Below are 17,327 nucleotides of genomic sequence, written 5' to 3' on the forward strand. Positions count from 1 at the left end.
ACCCTGATTTTCGATAAATGGTGAACATTTAAAAGCACAAAAATGAACAACTTATATCTAAATAGCAAATGATACCTGATCTTCAAACTTTGGATAACTCCCTCTGGTATCCTCCAGAGAGAAGAAGGTTCGAGTGAAGGCGAGGAAGACAGTTGTACCAAGACACACACACGCACGGTGTGAGGAAATAGAATATGTAAAAAGTTTGTGAATGTCCTACGGAAAACATGTATTGCATTATAAAGCATTGTGTGTACAGTGCTCTTCAAATAGAGCTTTAAAAATTTTGGTTTGATATTATTTAGTAAGGACCCTCTCATATTCACATGAATTGTGGCTTTCAAGTTTTTTTACCAAATTGGAAAAGATGTCTCTTCTTGCTATTTTGGTTGCCCACCCTTGGTCTAACCACTTAAAAATCTCTGAAAATACAGATTCCATAACCTCCCCAAGCCAATTATTTCAGTGCCTAATCACCCTGACAGGAAGTCTTTTCTAATGTCCAACCTAACACAATGTGCCCCTCCCCCCAATGTATGCCCATTGTTTCTTGATCTATCTTGAGAGGTTAAGGAGAACAGGTTTTTTCCCTTGTCCTTTTAATAACCTTTTAGGTACATTATGTCCCTCTTCAGTCTTCTCTCTTCGAGGTTTTAAACAAACCCAGTTCTTTGTCTTCCCTCATAGATCATGCTTTTTAATCATTTTTATTGCTCTATGAGACCTTTACAGTTTGTCCACCTCTTTCCTGAAATGGATACCCAGAACTGGACACACTACTCCAGTTGAGGCCTAATCAGCCCAGAGGAGAGTGGAAGAATTACTGCTTGTCTTGCTTACAAAACTTCTGCGAATACCAGATTTTTTTTTTTAAAGTATTGCACCATAGATACTCATTTTGCTTGTGATCCACTATGACCTCTAGATTCCTTCCTGCAGTACTCCTTCCTTAGCAGTCATTTCCCATGTTGTATATATGGAACCAGTTTGTTCCTTCCTCAACAAAGTATTTAGTTTGAATTTATTGAATTTCATCCTATTTACCTCACACCATTAGTCCAGATCATTTTGAATTATAATCCTGTCTTCCAAAGTACTTGCAACCCATCTCAATATTTTCCACAGCTCTTATAAGTGTACTCTCTCTGCCGTTATCTAAATCATTGAAGATTCCAAACGAAATGACAATTGGATTTTTGAGGGGCCTTGGAAGGTTGTGCGGTTACAGTGCACTGAAGAATTTTGGAGAGGCGTTCCCCTACTTATACTGTTACTGCTCTAAATGGGCTACTTTTTAATAGACATGCTGCTTGTTTTGAAGTGTACAAAGCTGGAATGGTGAAATCATTTCACCATAGGGGGAGGGATAGCTCAGTGGTTTGAGCATTGGCCTATTAAACCCAGTGTTGTGAGCTCAATCCTTGAGGAGGCCATTAAGGGATTGGGGCAAATAGATGTCGGGGATAGTGCTTGGTCCTGCCAAGAGGGCAGGGGACTGGACTAGATGACCTCCTGAGGTCTCTTCCAGTTCTAGGAGATGTGTATTATAAAAATACATTATGCCTTGAGTCTCTAATCCTAGTGTGGTAGAATAGTATGCCAGTTCTTGTAAAAATAGAAATCCACATTCTTTCATCTAGTGTACTGTGGTGGTTGCCAAACTCTCTTAAGAGTGGGAATATGCAGAGGACACATGAAATAGTGAAGGTAGACTGCCTGTAACCAGAGTTCTTTGAGGTAAATTCTGTATATTTATACCTTCTCCTACCACTCATTCATTCTGGGTTCACATGGAGTCTAAATTAAAATCTTAGCTTTTTCTGATATCAGAGAACTTTGATTACAACTTATCCAACATTTGTTTTAAATAGTCAGCGTTTAAAATCTGCCTCTGATTCACATGAAGTGAGAGGATGTGAACCACTGCTCTGATCTGCTTACATAGTGCCTTACCTTATGTTGAAGTTTTAGAGTTACTAGTCTGTAGTTTTTTAGAATAATTTTAGGTTAGATTTAGAGTAGATCATAAATTTTTAAGGACAGTTTCATTGTTCATTATGCTTGTTCTCATTGCGGAAAAACATTATTTCAATGCTGTGCATTTTGCCGTATGCTCTTCTGGGCATGTCACACACATGTCAAATGTCTTATTCAGGGAGAACCATTCCCTGGCATGTAGTGCTGTCTGTATCACATTAGCATCTGGGACCTACAAAGAGAGGCACAATCAATTTCAGGCCATTTTAGTGTTAGGGTGCTACCTAGTGAATCTGATGCTTTTCAGACTAAGATTTTCCAACCAGAAATTCAGGTGATTAAAATTGGATTTGGTTGCAACCCTTATATATGCTTAGATGTGCAGAACTTTAAAAAGTAACAAGTTATCTATAAAGTCAATTAATGGGAGCCTGTATACCACATCAAGTGACACTCAAATTGTATGGAAAGGCCGTCTGGTTTCTGTAAAAAGCAAAAATTCTGTAGAAATTTATGAGCATTCAGAAACTGAGGAATACATGCAAATGACATGATCAGTGCACAAAAGCTAAAGGAATATTTTTTATTTGCTTCTTTGCCCATTAAAAAGTTAAATAGACTGCAGGCTGTTGATTGATTTAGCAGTGAGTACATGGGCTGCTGAAGATATATGATGAGGCGGAGCTCTGGCTTTGCACTGGGGAGCATCTTGCACTTCTAGGCAGTTAAAGCTTGCATCAGAGACTCGCTGTGACCCTCAACTTAGCCTCTCCTTTTTCTGGAGGCAAGAGTCACATTCTGTTGATCCACCTTCATCGTAGTTCAGCCAATAGGTTTGGGGTGAAACCCCTCCTTGGTCTCAACCCTCACTCTCATGGGTTGTCTCTGTAGTAGTGTGGGGAGGGTTGGGGAGAACCTGAACCCACCCTCTACTACAGGTTCCAGCCCAGGGACCCCAGTAGCAGTGGCAACAGGTACATTTTTCCACCACTCCCTGAGCTACAGCCATTCCCTGAGACACTTTGCCAAATGACTCTTCCAGCACCTTTCTCCTGGTACCTGACATTTTCCTTCTAGGTCTTCCACAGCACACCACCTCAGTCCTGGTACTTAGCACCTCACCCTCCCTGAAGGGAAGCCTTTCAAACTAGTTACCCAGGTACTTAAGGGGTGGCATGTGTTCTGATTAGCCTGTCTCTCCTGTTTTACACAAGTGCTTAACAGGCTTAGGTCTCTGCCTGTCTTAATTGGCTCTAAAACCTTCCCCGGATGGTTCTGTAGTAGCCCTTGTTCTGATTACTCTGGGAACATCTGATGCTCCCTGGTTGATGTCCCCCTCTGGTTCCCTCATTTTAAGCCTGTGACCTGCACTGCCACTCCTGTGTTTCTCAGTTGTTGTCCCAAGAACTCAGTTGGGCCCAGGACCCTCCCACTAGGCTGGGGGAGGGGCTTTAGCACTGGGTGCGCTTGGGCTCTCACGTCATCCAAATAGTCACTCAGGGAACAGAAAACTATTAATTCAGTGGCCAGCAATATTCACTTTTCACGAAGCTGCTGTAGCCAGCTGTTCTGGTTGCATCCCAATGCAATTTGTTGGTTTTTGCATCTGGGAAAATCAAAGGCTTTTCAGAGTCTATTCTGATCCTTTTGGGAGAAGGGTCTTGAACTCCTTCCACTCACCAGCAACTACCTACCTTGATGTCCACCCCTAACCCTGTGGGTGCCATGCAGTGCATGGTCAGGTTAATGTTTTGACAGCTGAAATGACATATTTCTGTTCTTTGGACTTTGCAAATGGCTTCAAACTTTTCATCTCTTTTCCAGTGGGAACCAAATATAGCTTTATGTAAAAGAGCTAGAAACTGGGCTACTCATTAAGAATCTAGTTTTTTCAATCACAGGTCAGCCTAAACATCTGCAGCTACAGAATAAGTAGGACACTGAAAACTTTGAGCAAATTGTACAGTATCTAACATCAGAAATACCCAAATGTGTCAAATTTAATATCCTCTTCACATGCTGCAGATAATGAAATCTTCATGTATTGTGTTCTAGGTGGAAGTGCCAGCATTCCTGGAATTGAAAGGATGGCACCTGGCATTGATCGGCTGGGTGCAGGAATAGAAAGAATACCTTCTGGGATGGGGCATGGCATGGAGAGAGTTGGGTCGGAAATAGATAGAATGGGTCTTGTTTTGGATCGCATGGGTTCTAATGTTGATCGGATGGCCCCAGGAATTGATCGGATGGCCCCTCTGGGCATAGATCACATAGCTTCCAGCATTGAGCGAATGGGCCCAGCCATTGAGCGAATGGGCCCAGCCATTGAGCGAATGAGTTCTGGTATAAGTTTTGGCATTGATAGAATGGGTTCTGCTATTGATCGTGTTAGTACAACTATGGACCGAATGGGGTCAGGAGTAGATCGCATGGGTTCTGGCATGGACAGGATGGCTCTAGGTATGGATCGTATGGTACCAGCTGGAATGGGAACTGGAATGGGTCAAGTGATTGATAGAATGCCTGCTGGACTAGATCGCATGGGAGCAACTAGTATGGAGAGAATAGGATTAGATCGTATGGGTGCCGCTACTATGGACAGAATGGGATTGGAGCGCATGGGTGCCACTCCCATGGAAAGAATGGGGCCTACCATGGGGCAGGGAATAGGAGCAGGTATAGATCGGATGGGACTTGCAATGGGAAGCAGTTTTGAAAGAACAATGGACATGGAACGTGGAAACTTCACGGGCAGTTTTCCAGGTACTCTGGGAGGAACCGGAGGACCTCCAGCTGGGGTGGCCAGAAAAGCCTGCCAGATATTTGTGAGAAATGTGAGTAACACTTGAATAATCTAGTTAAACTTCACAGAGCCCTTTTGTGGTGGTGCATAGTATTAGTATTTCTTCACACGGTAAAGTTTGTATTGCACATTTTGATTGTTAGACTATCTTAAGTATTTGTAGTATTCATCAAATGTATTAATGATACACAGGGATCATTTCTATAAGGTCTGAGTAGAAAAATCCATAATTTATAACTGCACACAATCGTGTGTTCCACAATGCTCTGCCAACAACACTTATATTGATGATATATTGATAAACCATGTGACTGCTTTCTTTCTCCAGCTTCCTTTTGATTTCACATGGAAGATGCTGAAGGACAAATTTAATGAGTGTGGTAAGTTACTTTTAACTACCAAAGCACCTCAAACAACTGACTGTTGGAGGAAAATCATTGTGTAACATCAAATATCTTGAATCATGCCTTCAGCTGCTGTCTGTACTTAACCAAAACTTCATTAATCAACTGTATCATTTTTTTTAATTCTTCTTTATAATTCTGCCATCTAGAGGCAATATACTCCACCAAAAGTAACATGCAGTAATTGTACATCTTGCAATAGTTAAGCTATGTCTACACTACGGCGTAAAGTCGAATTTAAGGCAGTTAGCTCAATTTTTTTTGACAATGTCACTGTCTTCACTGAAAATACCATTAGTTGGATTTTAGGGAGTGCTAAGGTTGACATTCTTGCATCCGCCATCAGAGTCGGAGTTTGAATGTAAAAGGTCAGATTAATTCTAGTGTAGAAACAGCATTACTTTAAATAAATCAATTTTTATTGGCCTGCAGAGTTGCCCCACATGTATCCCAGAATGCCCCACAGTTGTCCGTTCTGGCTGCTTTTATCTCTGCTGCTCACCTGGTGCACAGAAGTAGGCACCAGGAAGCTTGGGAACTTGAATTAATTTTCTTTCTGATCAGTGTGAACAGCACACCTCAGGAGTCCTCCATTGCATTGAGGCTTCGCATCTCTAACCATCTAATGTAGCCATTTCGCCATCATGAGCACTTAGGGTTCTTCTGATGTGAGTTCTCAGGGTTGCAAGAGGTCTCCAGCATGGACCCATAATAAGATCCTACAGTTCATTGCTGTTTGGGGAGAGGAGTCAGTGCTGGGCAAACTGAGTCCACAAGTAAAATATGGACACTTATTAAGAGATTTTGTGGGAGATGATGGCAAAAGGTTACTCTCGGGATGCTCAACAATGACAGGTGAAAGTGAAGGAGCTCTGACAGACTAACAAAGTCTAGGAAGCCAACGGGTGATCTTGGTCCTCTCCGAAGACATGGCAGTACTACGAACAGCTGGACTCTATTTTTGCGGGGGACCCAACCATGCTCTCCTACCTTAACTGGGACTCTTCAGGAGGCTGTACTGAGGAGTCCAGTGGGAGCTGAGAGGAGCTGAACCAAGAAGGGGAGCAGGTGGCAGAGGTTGATGAAGAGGACAGTGACATCAGCAGGGGCTCTGTGAAGCTGATCCTGCCACCCGGAGCTCTTCACCCTCAACTTTGGGTGTCCCCTCATCATCGACATCTGAACCTCTGGGGACCAGCTCTTCTAGTGAGTATTTCTTTTAGAATGAGAAGTGGGATGTGTCTGGGTTTAGGTATAGATTTGTTTGTGAGTACAATTTTTAAACTGTTACAAGCAGGCTTGGGGTCAGGCATGGAGGATGTATGCCCCCTCAGAACAGCTTGTTAATATTTTTCTGGGGATGGAGTGCTTATCCTTTCTGGAAATCTCCATGAAGGTCTCAGCCAGGTACTCTTACTTTGTGCATGAGGTTTTTGGGAAGGCCTGACTTATTGCAGCTTCCATGATAGCACACCTTGCCATGCAAGGCAGCCAGTAAGTTATCTGGTATCATGGTGCCTCACAGCATTTTGGCAAATTTTCCAGCCTTGTGCTCACAGGATGAGCATATTTTCTTTTTGTGTCTGTTATTCTTAGGAGGCTGATGTCTCTTAGCAACCTAAAGATGCACATGAATTATTAGACTTTTTTTTTTTTTTGCACTGCTCCCTGGCCATTCACATTTCCCAGGACTGCCTTACTGCACCATGTGGCTGGCAGGCTTTCAGTTGTTGGTGTGTCTTCCTTTTCTCCCCCAACCTCCTTGTGTGCGGGGGAGGGATAGCTCAGTGGGTTGAGCATTGGCCTGCTAAAACCCAGAGTTGCGAGCTCAATCCTTGAGGCCATTTAGGGATTGGGGCAAATAGATGTCAGGGATGGTGCTTAGTCCTGCCAAGAGGGCAGGGGACTGGACTAGATGACCTCCCAAGGTCCCTTCCAGTTCTAGAAGATATACATCTCCATTTAAAAAAAAACAAAAAAACCCAACCCACAGTTGAGTCCAGTCCCTGGGGGAGGGCAGGATTTTGGGATCTGGGACAAATTTGTTTATTTAAATCTATCAGGGATGGTGATAGGTCCTGCTGTGAGTGCAGGGGATTCGACTCGGTGACCTCTGAAGGTCCCTTCCAGCTCTGTGACATAAGTATATTTCTATATAACATAATCATGTTGCTGGCTTGGTGAGGAGCTTCCAAGAATTTTTTCCATGCTTTCCACTTTACAGGGATCACCCACCAATCCAGCTCACCACACAAGTGGCGGAATCAAACCCTCCCCCTAGCCATGCACTTTAGAGTTCAGAATTTTACACAACTTTAATTTCAAACCCCCACCCGCTTCTGAAGCAGCAAGAACTTACCATGTCCACAGTGAAATGGTCTGGATAAGTAAAATCTTCTGTTCTGTAGATGTTGATTTATACTCATCTTTAAGAAGCCAAAAGTGGCCTGGGTTGGGGAGGCAGTTGCAGTGATTGTCAGAGACCCATTCATTCTATGGGTAAGTGCTTTGTGTCAACTGTATCTAACTTTGTCCTTCACTTTCTTCAGCAGGCAGGATCAATGGGGGAGACAAGGTTGCAACAATGAGGAGAAGAAAAAGATGCAAACAGGACCATATTCTGCAGCAGCTGGAGAAGGCCGACTGGAGCCACTGTTCACCAAAAGTTGACAGAGAATGGATGGAAGCGTGTCCTGCAGTCCTGTGAAAGCATGCTCCAGTACAGGAAAGAGGACTCGAGAGAGCTCCTGATGACTGTCGGAGCAAATCGAGATTCTGGGCTCCATAGGGAGCTGCAGGGGGATGCCCAGTGCAGGATTCGTTATGCAGACTCCACTTCCTGCTGCCCAGGCTCCCCTTGATACAGATTGACACCTTCCCCCCACACCCGTAATGGTCCTGCTCCATCACCATGCCCTCTCCCCACTGCAGAAGGCTATTCCACCACTCTTGACATCCCTTTTTTCCTGCACCTTAACTGTGCCCCCCCCCCCCCCCCCAAATAAAAATATTGTTTGTGGAAGGCCAGTCTCATTTATTGATTCACGTGGGGTGGGGTGTACAGATCATTGTGGGGGTATCACAACAGTGAAATGCAGCAGAATCATGTGGCTTCCTGCTCATTTATAAAGCAATTTTTAAAAGCCTCCCTGATTGCTGTTGCCTCTCGTTGTGCATTGTGAATGTCCATGTGCGTAAGCCCTACTCATGGCATCTGCCTCTGCAACACAGTCTGGCATGCAATTCTCCTTCCTTGATTGACAAATGAGTAGAATACAGCACACTGCAACCATGGTGGGATTGTTGGTTTAGAAAGGTCCAAACAGGTCAAAAGGCACGTGAATCTGGCTATTAAATGGCCAAAGCATTATTCCACTGCCATTCTGCATTTGCTCAGTGTGTAGCTGATATGTTCCTGACTGCAGTCCAGGGTGCTTGTATATGGCTTCAAGAGGCAAGGGAGCAAGGAGTAAGCAGGGTCACTCACTATCACTATGGGCATCTCCGTGTTGCCAGTGTTAATTTTTCTGGTCTGTGAAGAGAGCCCCATCCAGGAGCTTTCTCTACAGGCCCAAATTTCTAAAGCTGTGTGCATCGTGCATCTTTCCCAACCGTCCCATGATATGGGTGAAACGACCTTTGTGATCCTCCAACACCTGCAACACCATGGAGAAGTACCCCTTTCAGTTTGTGTATTCTGAGGCCAGGTGGTCTGGGGCAATAATGGGGATGTCATTCCATCTATCACCATACTGCAGTTAGGAAACCCCATGGCAGCAAAGCTGTCCAATAGGTGCTAGACATTTCCCAGGGTCACAGTTCTCTGCATGAGATAGCAACAGATTGCATTGGCTATCTGCATCACCGTGGCCCCCACTGTAAATCTGCCTACCTTGAATCGATTTGCAACTGATGGGTAGCTGTTGGACATTGCAGAGTTCCACAGAGCCATCGCCACTCATTTGTGAACTATCAAAGCAGGTCTCCTTCTGGTATCACTGTGGTTCAGGGCAGGGGACAGCAAATCATGAAGTTCTGTGAAAGTGGCCTTGCTGATGCAGAAGTTCTGCACCCACTGCCATTTGTCCCAGAACGCCAAAATGATGTGGTCCAACCAGTATGTGCTGGTTTCATATCTCCAGAAATGGCACTCCCTTGTAAGCAGTGCACTCCAGATCCAGCTCATCCTCCCATTGCCTTTGTCTGAATACTCCACAACACTCCATAGAGGCCATAACGCACTCTGCAATGGCTAGAAGCAGTTCTAGAATTGTGCAGTGGCGTGAGTCCAGGACGGGCTTTGGAAAATGGCCAAAAAAAAAGGCGCAAAGTCAGCTGTTTTCTGGTAGGGGTGGGTACTTTGCATTCTGCGATGATGACATCAGACATCCACAAGCACTCGCGGTGCATTTTTTTCCCACAAGCCACTGGCACAAAAACCCAGAATGCAGCAGGGCAAAAGGTACTGTGGGATAGGTACCCAAAATGCATTGCTCACAGTCAAACATAGATTAGGCGATGGAGACATGGTAAGTCAACTTCCTGAACACTTGTGGACACAACTTCTACTTTATAAAATCTAGCATTAAAAAGCCAACTTTAAGTTCAGCTTTATTTCATAGTGTTAACATAAGCCTTAAGAGACAGCCTTGGGTACCGGAATTGGCAGCTTCCAAATTGCTCAAAACTGAACACTTCTGCCTGGCCCCCTCCCCAAGGCTTCCCCCACTGGTCTTTCCATTTACCCCTTCTCTCTGTCACTTGCTCTGTCACTGAACTCACCCTAAATTTTTACTGAGCTAGGGGATGAGGGCCCTGGCTGGGGGTGCCAGCTCTAGGGTGAAGCCAGAAATGAGGGGTTAAGATTGGTGGGCTGAATTCCTGGCTGGGGCAGAGGGTTGGACTGGCCCGAGAATTAGTGATTTGGGTTGCAGGAGGGAGTTACAGGCCTGGGTCGGGGGGATAAAGCTGAGGCGTTTGGAGCATGGGAGGAGACTCTGCTGAGTCAGGGTTGGAGTGTGGGAGGAAGTATGACCACTGGACAGGCAGCTTTACCTTGAGGGGGCTGGGGAGAGGCTTCCTGGAAGGTGCAACATGTTCTTTGGCTCCTAGGCATAGGGGAAGCTAGGCAGCTCTGCAGAGTGCATGTTGTTTCCATGCACAGATGCTGCCCCTGCAGTTCCCATTATCTGTGGTTCCCAACCAGCTGGAATTGCAGAGCCAGTGCATGTGGCAGGGGCAGCATGTAGAGCCCCCTTGGTCATCCCTGCGCTTAGGAGCTAGAGGGTCATAATGCTGCTTCTGGGATCTGTACTGAGTCAGGTAGGGAGCTTGCGAGCTCTGGCAATTGGACTTTGGATGGCCTGGTCAGCCAGGACCATTCTGGTTGAAAACTGGACACTTGGGAATCCTACTGGGTACATCAGGCTTTCTACAGTTACGGATAGGGATGGGACTACTAGTGAGTTTCTTACAGGGATTTAATATATCAGACAGTTAAATACTCCTGTAATAGAAAACTTTATGCCCCAACCCTAAAGTACTAAAATACTTTTTCTGTAACAATGAGCCATGAGTTCAGAATTCCACCTTCCAGTTGTAGGCTGATAGCAAGATTCTGGGCCTCTTGTTCACTTTAAAAACTCAGGTCCTGTGTCTTGCAGATTCATCCAATAAAGGATTGAAGGAATGTGATTAGATTTAAACTTAATCTTTAAATCATCTCCAGTCACATGTGGGAGGCAGATTCAGAAATTCTTCCTCTTAGATAGTGTCATGATATGGAGAAGAGTGAGAACTGCTGGCTCAGATGATGTATGCCTTCCACGCAGAACTATTTCAGAACACAAAGTTTAGAACCATTCAATTAATAGACGCATATATTCCCTGCTGTCCTGAAAGGATTTCTGGACATGGGTAGATTAATTTAACAATATGGCTCATGTATTTTGTTGGAATGGCTTTGTAGGGATATCATGGAAAGGAGGGTGCCAGTTAGGAAGCAGTTTGAGATTTATTTATCTATGGTTAGTTCGTTATGCTGACTCCTTGCTCATTCTGGTGAATAAGAATACTGCACTGTGGCCTTCACTACAAAATTAAAGAGGGTCATCTGTGCACTTTTCCTGTGAACCCCTTTGAAAAAAGGAGGGCAGGTCTTGTCTGGCTTTCTGAAAACAGTCAAGCAGTATCTTCCTAAGAGTGGGAAATGCGTGAATGGTGCAGATTAGTGGAAAGAAACAGATTCCAATCAAATTTCTTAAGTGTATGTTTAATTTTAAGAACAATCCTTCATAAATGTGGAGTCAGTCACACCTAAATTTGATTCCAAAAAGCGTTCTAAATGCATGCTTTTTATTGTTGTTTGGAATGCTGTATTCGAGACCTTTCAGAGTGCTGCAGTTGCAAGATTGTTCTGTGTAGGAACCTGGTTAGATATTGCCTTATGGAGTGATTGTATTACACTAAATACAAACGCTTTTTCCAGGTCATGTTCTGTATGCAGACATCAAGATGGAGAATGGGAAATCAAAAGGATGTGGCGTTGTTAGATTTGAGTCCCCGGAAGTGGCTGAGAGAGCTTGCCGAATGATGAATGGGATACAGCTTCGTGGCAGGGAAATTGATGTGCGAATTGATAGAAATGCTTAAATTAGTTGCCTTTTAAACACTGTACCAGATATTTTGAATTTGTATTTTTCTTGTTAGCCATTTTAATTTGACTGGGTGTAAAGACATTACAACAATTCTCTTGCTTTCTGGAGTAATTTTAAGTACTTTTTTAACAAATCGATTTCCATTTTACTGTTTTGCATTGAAATGGCAATGTGCACAATCTTTTTTGTAGTTGTGGCATCTTGTTGACATAACGGATGTATATGGTATGACTTTGATAATAAATGCCAGTTACTGAAAGCTTTCTATCGTTGACGCATCAGTTACTGTCAGCAAATCACAGAATCATAGGGCTGGAAGGGACCTCAGGAGGTCATCTAGTCCAGCTCCCTGCTTCAAGCAGGATCAACCCCTACTCAGTCATCCCAGCCAGGACCTTGTCCAGCCAGGACTTAAAAACCTCAAGGGATGGAGAATCCACCACCTCTCTAGGCATCGCATTCCAATGCTTCACCACCTGCCTGGTGAAGAAGTTTTTCCTAATATCTAACCTACACCTTTCCCTCTTCAACTTCTGACCATTACTCCTTGTTCTGCCATCTGACACCACTGAGAACAATTTCTCACCCTCATCTTTAGAGCTCCCCTTCAGGAAGTTGAAGGCTGCTATTAAGTCACCTCTAAGTCTTCTCTTGTGTTAAACTAAACAAGCCCAAATCCCTCAGCCTATCCTCATAAGTCTTGTGTTCCAGACCCTTAATGATTTTTGTTGCCCTTCGCTGAACCTGCTCTAGCAAATCCACATCCTTTTTATACTGGCGGGGGGGGGTGGAACTGGACACAATATTCCAGATGTGGCCTCACCAGTGCCGAATAAAGAGGAATAACTACTTGCCTAGATCTGCTCGAAATGATCCTCCTAATGCACCCGAGTATGCCGTTAGCTTTCCTGGCACACACTGTTTACTCATATCCAGCCTTTCATCCACCATAACCCTGAGGTCCCTTTCCATCGTACTGCTGCTGAGCCAGTTGGTCCCCAGCCTGTAACAATGTTTGGGATTCTTCTGCCCCAGGTGCAGGTCTCTTTACTTCTCCTTATTGAACCGCATCAGATTTCTTTTGGCCCAGTCCTCCAATTTATCCAGGTCCGTCCGGTTCTCTCTCTACCCTCCAACGTATCTATCTCTCCCCCTAGTTTTGTGACATCCGCAAACTTGCTGAGGGTGCAACCCAGTCCCTCATCCAGGTCGTTAATAAAGATGTTGAATAACACCAGCCCCAGAACCGAGCCTTGCGGCACTCCGCTTGAAACAGACCGCCATCCAGATATTGACCACTACCCGTTGGGCCTGACCATCAAGCCAGCTTTCTATCCATCTTATAGTTGAAGGATCCAATCCATATTTCCTTAACTTATGGACAAGAATGTTGTGGGAGACCTTATCAAAAGCCTTGCTGAAGTCGAGGTATATCACATCCACTGACTTCATGTCCACAGCTGTCTTATACTTAGAAAAATCTTAGCGTAAGTAATTCAGAAACCTAGAGTGCTTGTGATCCTGTGAAATATACCCCGTCTGTAATCACTTTTAAACTAGCTTTTAAAACTTTCAACATAAGACTTAAAACTATACTGGTTTTTGCACACTAGCTTCAATATCTGAATGTCTGTGGCCCCACCTGAGTGGATTTCACCCTCAGTCTCATGTTGGAAGCAGGAACCCAAGTGGAAACTGCCATTTCAAGAGATCTTCTACCAGGGCGAGTTGTCCAGGAACTATTTTGTAGGGAACAGGGTTCCTTGCTATTCCCTAGACTTATTTAAGGAGGTAGACCCTATTTGCAACATGCAATCGTCCCAACCATACCCAGAGCAGAAAGAAAACCATTCTTTATTTTAGCTCAAGGTATTGACTAAATAGTGAAGTGTGACTTGGAGATACTTACAGTGAAACTTAAGCGAATTAAGTGTGTCCCTGTGCATGAAAATGAAATCTTGCCTGAAATGAGGTGAGAAAAAAATACTGAGACTGAGTCTCACTTGAACATTGTCTGGTATTTTGGCTCAGATCCACAAAGGGATGTATGTGCCAAACCCCCGTTTTAGCTGCCAAACCTTGTAGGTGCTTAGATTTGCTCACCACCTAAATTCCTGCCTCTGTGCATATGCACTGCTGTTTTATTGTACGTGCCAAAGTGCCTGTCTCATGCCTGATCAACAAAATGGGGAGAGAGAAAAAGGAACATGTATCTTTCCTACTGTACTCAACCTTCTGAGGCATGCTGTGAGCATGCCTACCAGCTCAGCCCCTGATCAAAATCTGGCTGGACGTGTAATGTTACCTTCTCTAACTCAGCTCAATAGTTAGAGCACTCACCTGGCAAATGGGGGATCCCAGGGTCTAGTTCCATGTTCACAGAACAAACTTTCACACACAGTGCAACAGCTTCAACTGGGAGACCTCTGTCAGTGTTGTATAGTCCAGTTGTTAGGACATGTTCTCGAGAGCTAGGATTCAAATTTGGCTCTCTCCTTTTCCTGGTGAGCAGAAGGGGAAACTCTGCCAGGATGTGGAGACCAAGGCTCAGCGATCTAACCACTGGGATAAGTTTTATAAAGCAGGCAGGCACTATCACCACCATCACTGGCAGAAACTTCTTTGATGTCCAAGCAACCTGACTCCAGGGCTATGTCTACACTAGCCCCTTCCTCTCAGAAGGGACATGGTAATGAGCGAGTCAGGAAGGAGCTAATGAGTTAATAATGCTGCCATGAATAATGGTGGCCATGTGTGATTCGAAAGTGCAGCTGCCATTATGCTAATGACACTGCATATTCATTGCAGTGCCTCATTAGCATCTTCCCAACTCATTACCATGCCCCTTCCAAAAGGAAGGGGCTAGTGTAGATGTGGCCAAGTACAGGGTGTTCCACTGTGGATCACGAACAGGGTAAGTGCTTCCCTGCAGCATAGACTTGGCATCTGTTAGGCTGGATGCAAAGGATACAACAGGCATGAGCACCTCAAACATACTAGCTATGTCTAAAATATAGCATTCTTTTGAAAGAAGCTCTTCCGGAAGATCTCTTCCAAAAGAACTTTCAAAAGAGTGCATCCACACACGAAAGAGCAGATCAAAAGAGTGATCTCTTTCGAAAGAGCGTTCACACAGCCCCCAGCTCTTTCAGAAGAATGGGTGAGGGATTGAAAATGAAAACCCTTCTTTCAAGAGAGAGGCCCTGTGCAGCATCCACACACATTTTCTTTCAAAAGCTTTAGAAAAGTGCTCTTCCTGAGATGGCAAAGGAAGTGTGATATCAAAAGGAGCACCCCATTCTTTTGATTTACTTTCAAAAGAACACTTTTTGTGTGTAGATGCTCTGTGGGCTCTTTCAAGAGCCCCCTTTTGAAAAATCTTTCAAAAGAACTGCTATTGTAAACACAGCCATTGAGTGATATGCAAGCTGTTGTGGATTCCATTCATGGGAACCTCTCACTCCGTTGATTGTGCAGGGAGCCTAGGTACCTCGCAAAGGCTTGGTGGATCCCACTGTTCCAGTGATTTGAGGCATCTAAAAGTAAGGCACTACGTTTTGCTCCCTTTTGTGGGTCCAGGTCCCAAGTCCATGGTGGAAAAGTCAAAGCTCTATAGACAATTAGGTGTTTTTTACACTTGGAAATTCCACGAGGTGTAGAAAACTTAGTCAAGACTGGGTAATTTTGCAAGCAGTTCCCATTCTTTAAGTGCCTGTGTCAATTTAACATTGGGGTGAAGGGACAGTGCTTGCCACATGCATGAGTGCTGGAAATGTGGAAGCACCAGCTCTGGTGTTCTCTCATAGTTCTGCACTATAAAAGGCAAGGGTGAGCGAACAATTTACGTTGGGTCCTTTTTTTTGTCCCAACAATTACCAGGGCCCCCCACAACCTGTCTCGTGTAATCCAAGCGGGGGGGAGTTTCCAGTAGGGTCTGGACCCACGGAAGTGAGCATGTAGACTATAAGTTTTAGGCTTTATTAATATCGGTACAGAAATGTGAACAAACACACGAACCTCCTTCAGCATTTTAATGCGGTAAATGGGCCGGAGCCCCAGCAGCCGATCGGGCTGAGCCTCTGGACGTGTTATGCTCCCCAAAGGGGTGCTGCGCCCCGTCTCCCTCGGTCCCTTGCTGCCAGTGCCTGAGCCGGGAACCGTTCGCTGCAGCCGGCCGGCGCGAGCAGCTTTCTCCTCGCGGGGTGTCGCTCGAAGCCGGGACCCACGCGCGGCGCCCCGCGCTGCTCTGCAAGCCTCCCGCTGCAGTGAGCGAGAGGAGCCGCTTCCTGCGACCCCACCCTTGGGGCCGGACACGTGCAGCCTTCGGGCCGGGCAGAGACAACAAGGCGCGGCGGGGGTGAGTGACGTCATAGCGGGGCGCCGCGGGCAGGTTACGCACGCTTCGCTCCCAAGATGGCGGCGGCGGCGGCGGCGGCCTGGGGTTGCCGGGTGAGCGGGGCGGGGAGCGGCTGGGAGCCGAGCCGGGCTGAGCCGGGCCGAGCGCCGTGTGCCGCTCTCGCCGCGAGCTGCTCTCCTGACCCTAGCTGGGCCTTCGGGGCCGCGGGCTCCAGGAGCGGCTGTATCTTGCCCCTCTGCCCGGCAGCGGCCTAGGCGCCGGGCCAGACTGCGCTGGAGGCGGGAGCCTCGCATGTCCCGGGGCGGGACCGGGCCGGAGGAGGTGGTCGGTGGTAGAGGCGGGAAGAAGGCCAAGTGCCAGGCATCGCCCTTGGGGCTTGGGCTGGGCCGGGCCGAGCGCAGCCGGGTCTGCTCCCCTCCGATCCGGCTGCTATTCTGTTCCAAGTGTGGTGGGTCCCCTCCCGCCCTCCAGCTGCTGGACTGGGGCGACCCCTCTGAGCGGGGAAAGACAACAGCGAAGGTCAGAGGGTGTTACGGTCCAGGACCCTGACCTGCATGGCCCTGAGGTGCCTGCCTCAGCGCTCTGGGCATCGTCCAGCAAATGTAGCTCACTGCCTCAGTGGGTCATTTCATAATAGAATTTATAACGTTAGACTGACTGCTGGTGACCTTTCCAAAGGTTACATTCCCTTTCTCACCTAGTTATTGAATACATAAAACAAATGTCAACGTTCTGTATCACATTACTCTCAAGCAGGGTTCCGCAACCCCCCGGCACGTCTGCCAACAGCAGTATGTGAGGCAGGAGCTCAGTTCCACCACTCTTTCCCCGTGCATCCGTGAGCTTGCTGAAAGCCATGACTGCCTGTGGATTAACCAAAGACTTGCTAATGCTGCCAGCCTCCATCTAAATGTTAAAGCTCTGCAACTTTCTTTATTAGTGAAGTTATTGTAAATAGGACATCTGTAGGGTGGCCACCTCAGTTCATACGTTTACATTACATTACATTATGCTTTGATGTAGTCTGCATGGGAAGATGCTGCAGTGGGCAGGGATGTCCTGCAGTCCATTTGGGGCTCTGACCCCACCTCTTAGGCATTGGCTTGTATTCACCCAACTTGGAATGGACA

The 17,327-nt window shown here is 45.9% G+C and overlaps 2 protein-coding genes across 5 annotated transcripts in view; both read left to right on the forward strand.

The window, feature by feature from the left end:
- Positions 1 to 12,103, forward strand: part of LOC142002331 (heterogeneous nuclear ribonucleoprotein M-like) — a 30,201-nt gene extending 18,098 nt beyond the window's left edge. For all 3 annotated transcript variants that reach the window (XM_074978348.1, XM_074978349.1, XM_074978350.1), the window contains 3 exons: positions 4,033 to 4,811; positions 5,109 to 5,160; positions 11,672 to 12,103. In XM_074978348.1, coding sequence (XP_074834449.1) covers positions 4,033 to 4,811; positions 5,109 to 5,160; positions 11,672 to 11,835 — 995 coding nt within the window. In that variant the 3' untranslated portion in view covers positions 11,836 to 12,103. The remainder of the gene's footprint in view (positions 1 to 4,032; positions 4,812 to 5,108; positions 5,161 to 11,671) is intronic.
- Positions 12,104 to 16,227: 4,124 nt separating this feature from the next.
- Positions 16,228 to 17,327, forward strand: part of TIMM44 (translocase of inner mitochondrial membrane 44) — a 65,003-nt gene continuing 63,903 nt past the window's right edge. For both annotated transcript variants that reach the window (XR_012642661.1, XM_074978432.1), the window contains exon 1: positions 16,228 to 16,289. Coding sequence is in view for 1 of the 2 variants with exons in the window: in XM_074978432.1 (XP_074834533.1) it covers positions 16,254 to 16,289 (36 nt within the window). In the remaining variant the exon portion in view is untranslated. The remainder of the gene's footprint in view (positions 16,290 to 17,327) is intronic.

Source organism: Carettochelys insculpta, chromosome 27, assembly GCF_033958435.1.
Source record: "Carettochelys insculpta isolate YL-2023 chromosome 27, ASM3395843v1, whole genome shotgun sequence".
NCBI lineage: Eukaryota > Metazoa > Chordata > Testudines > Carettochelyidae > Carettochelys > Carettochelys insculpta.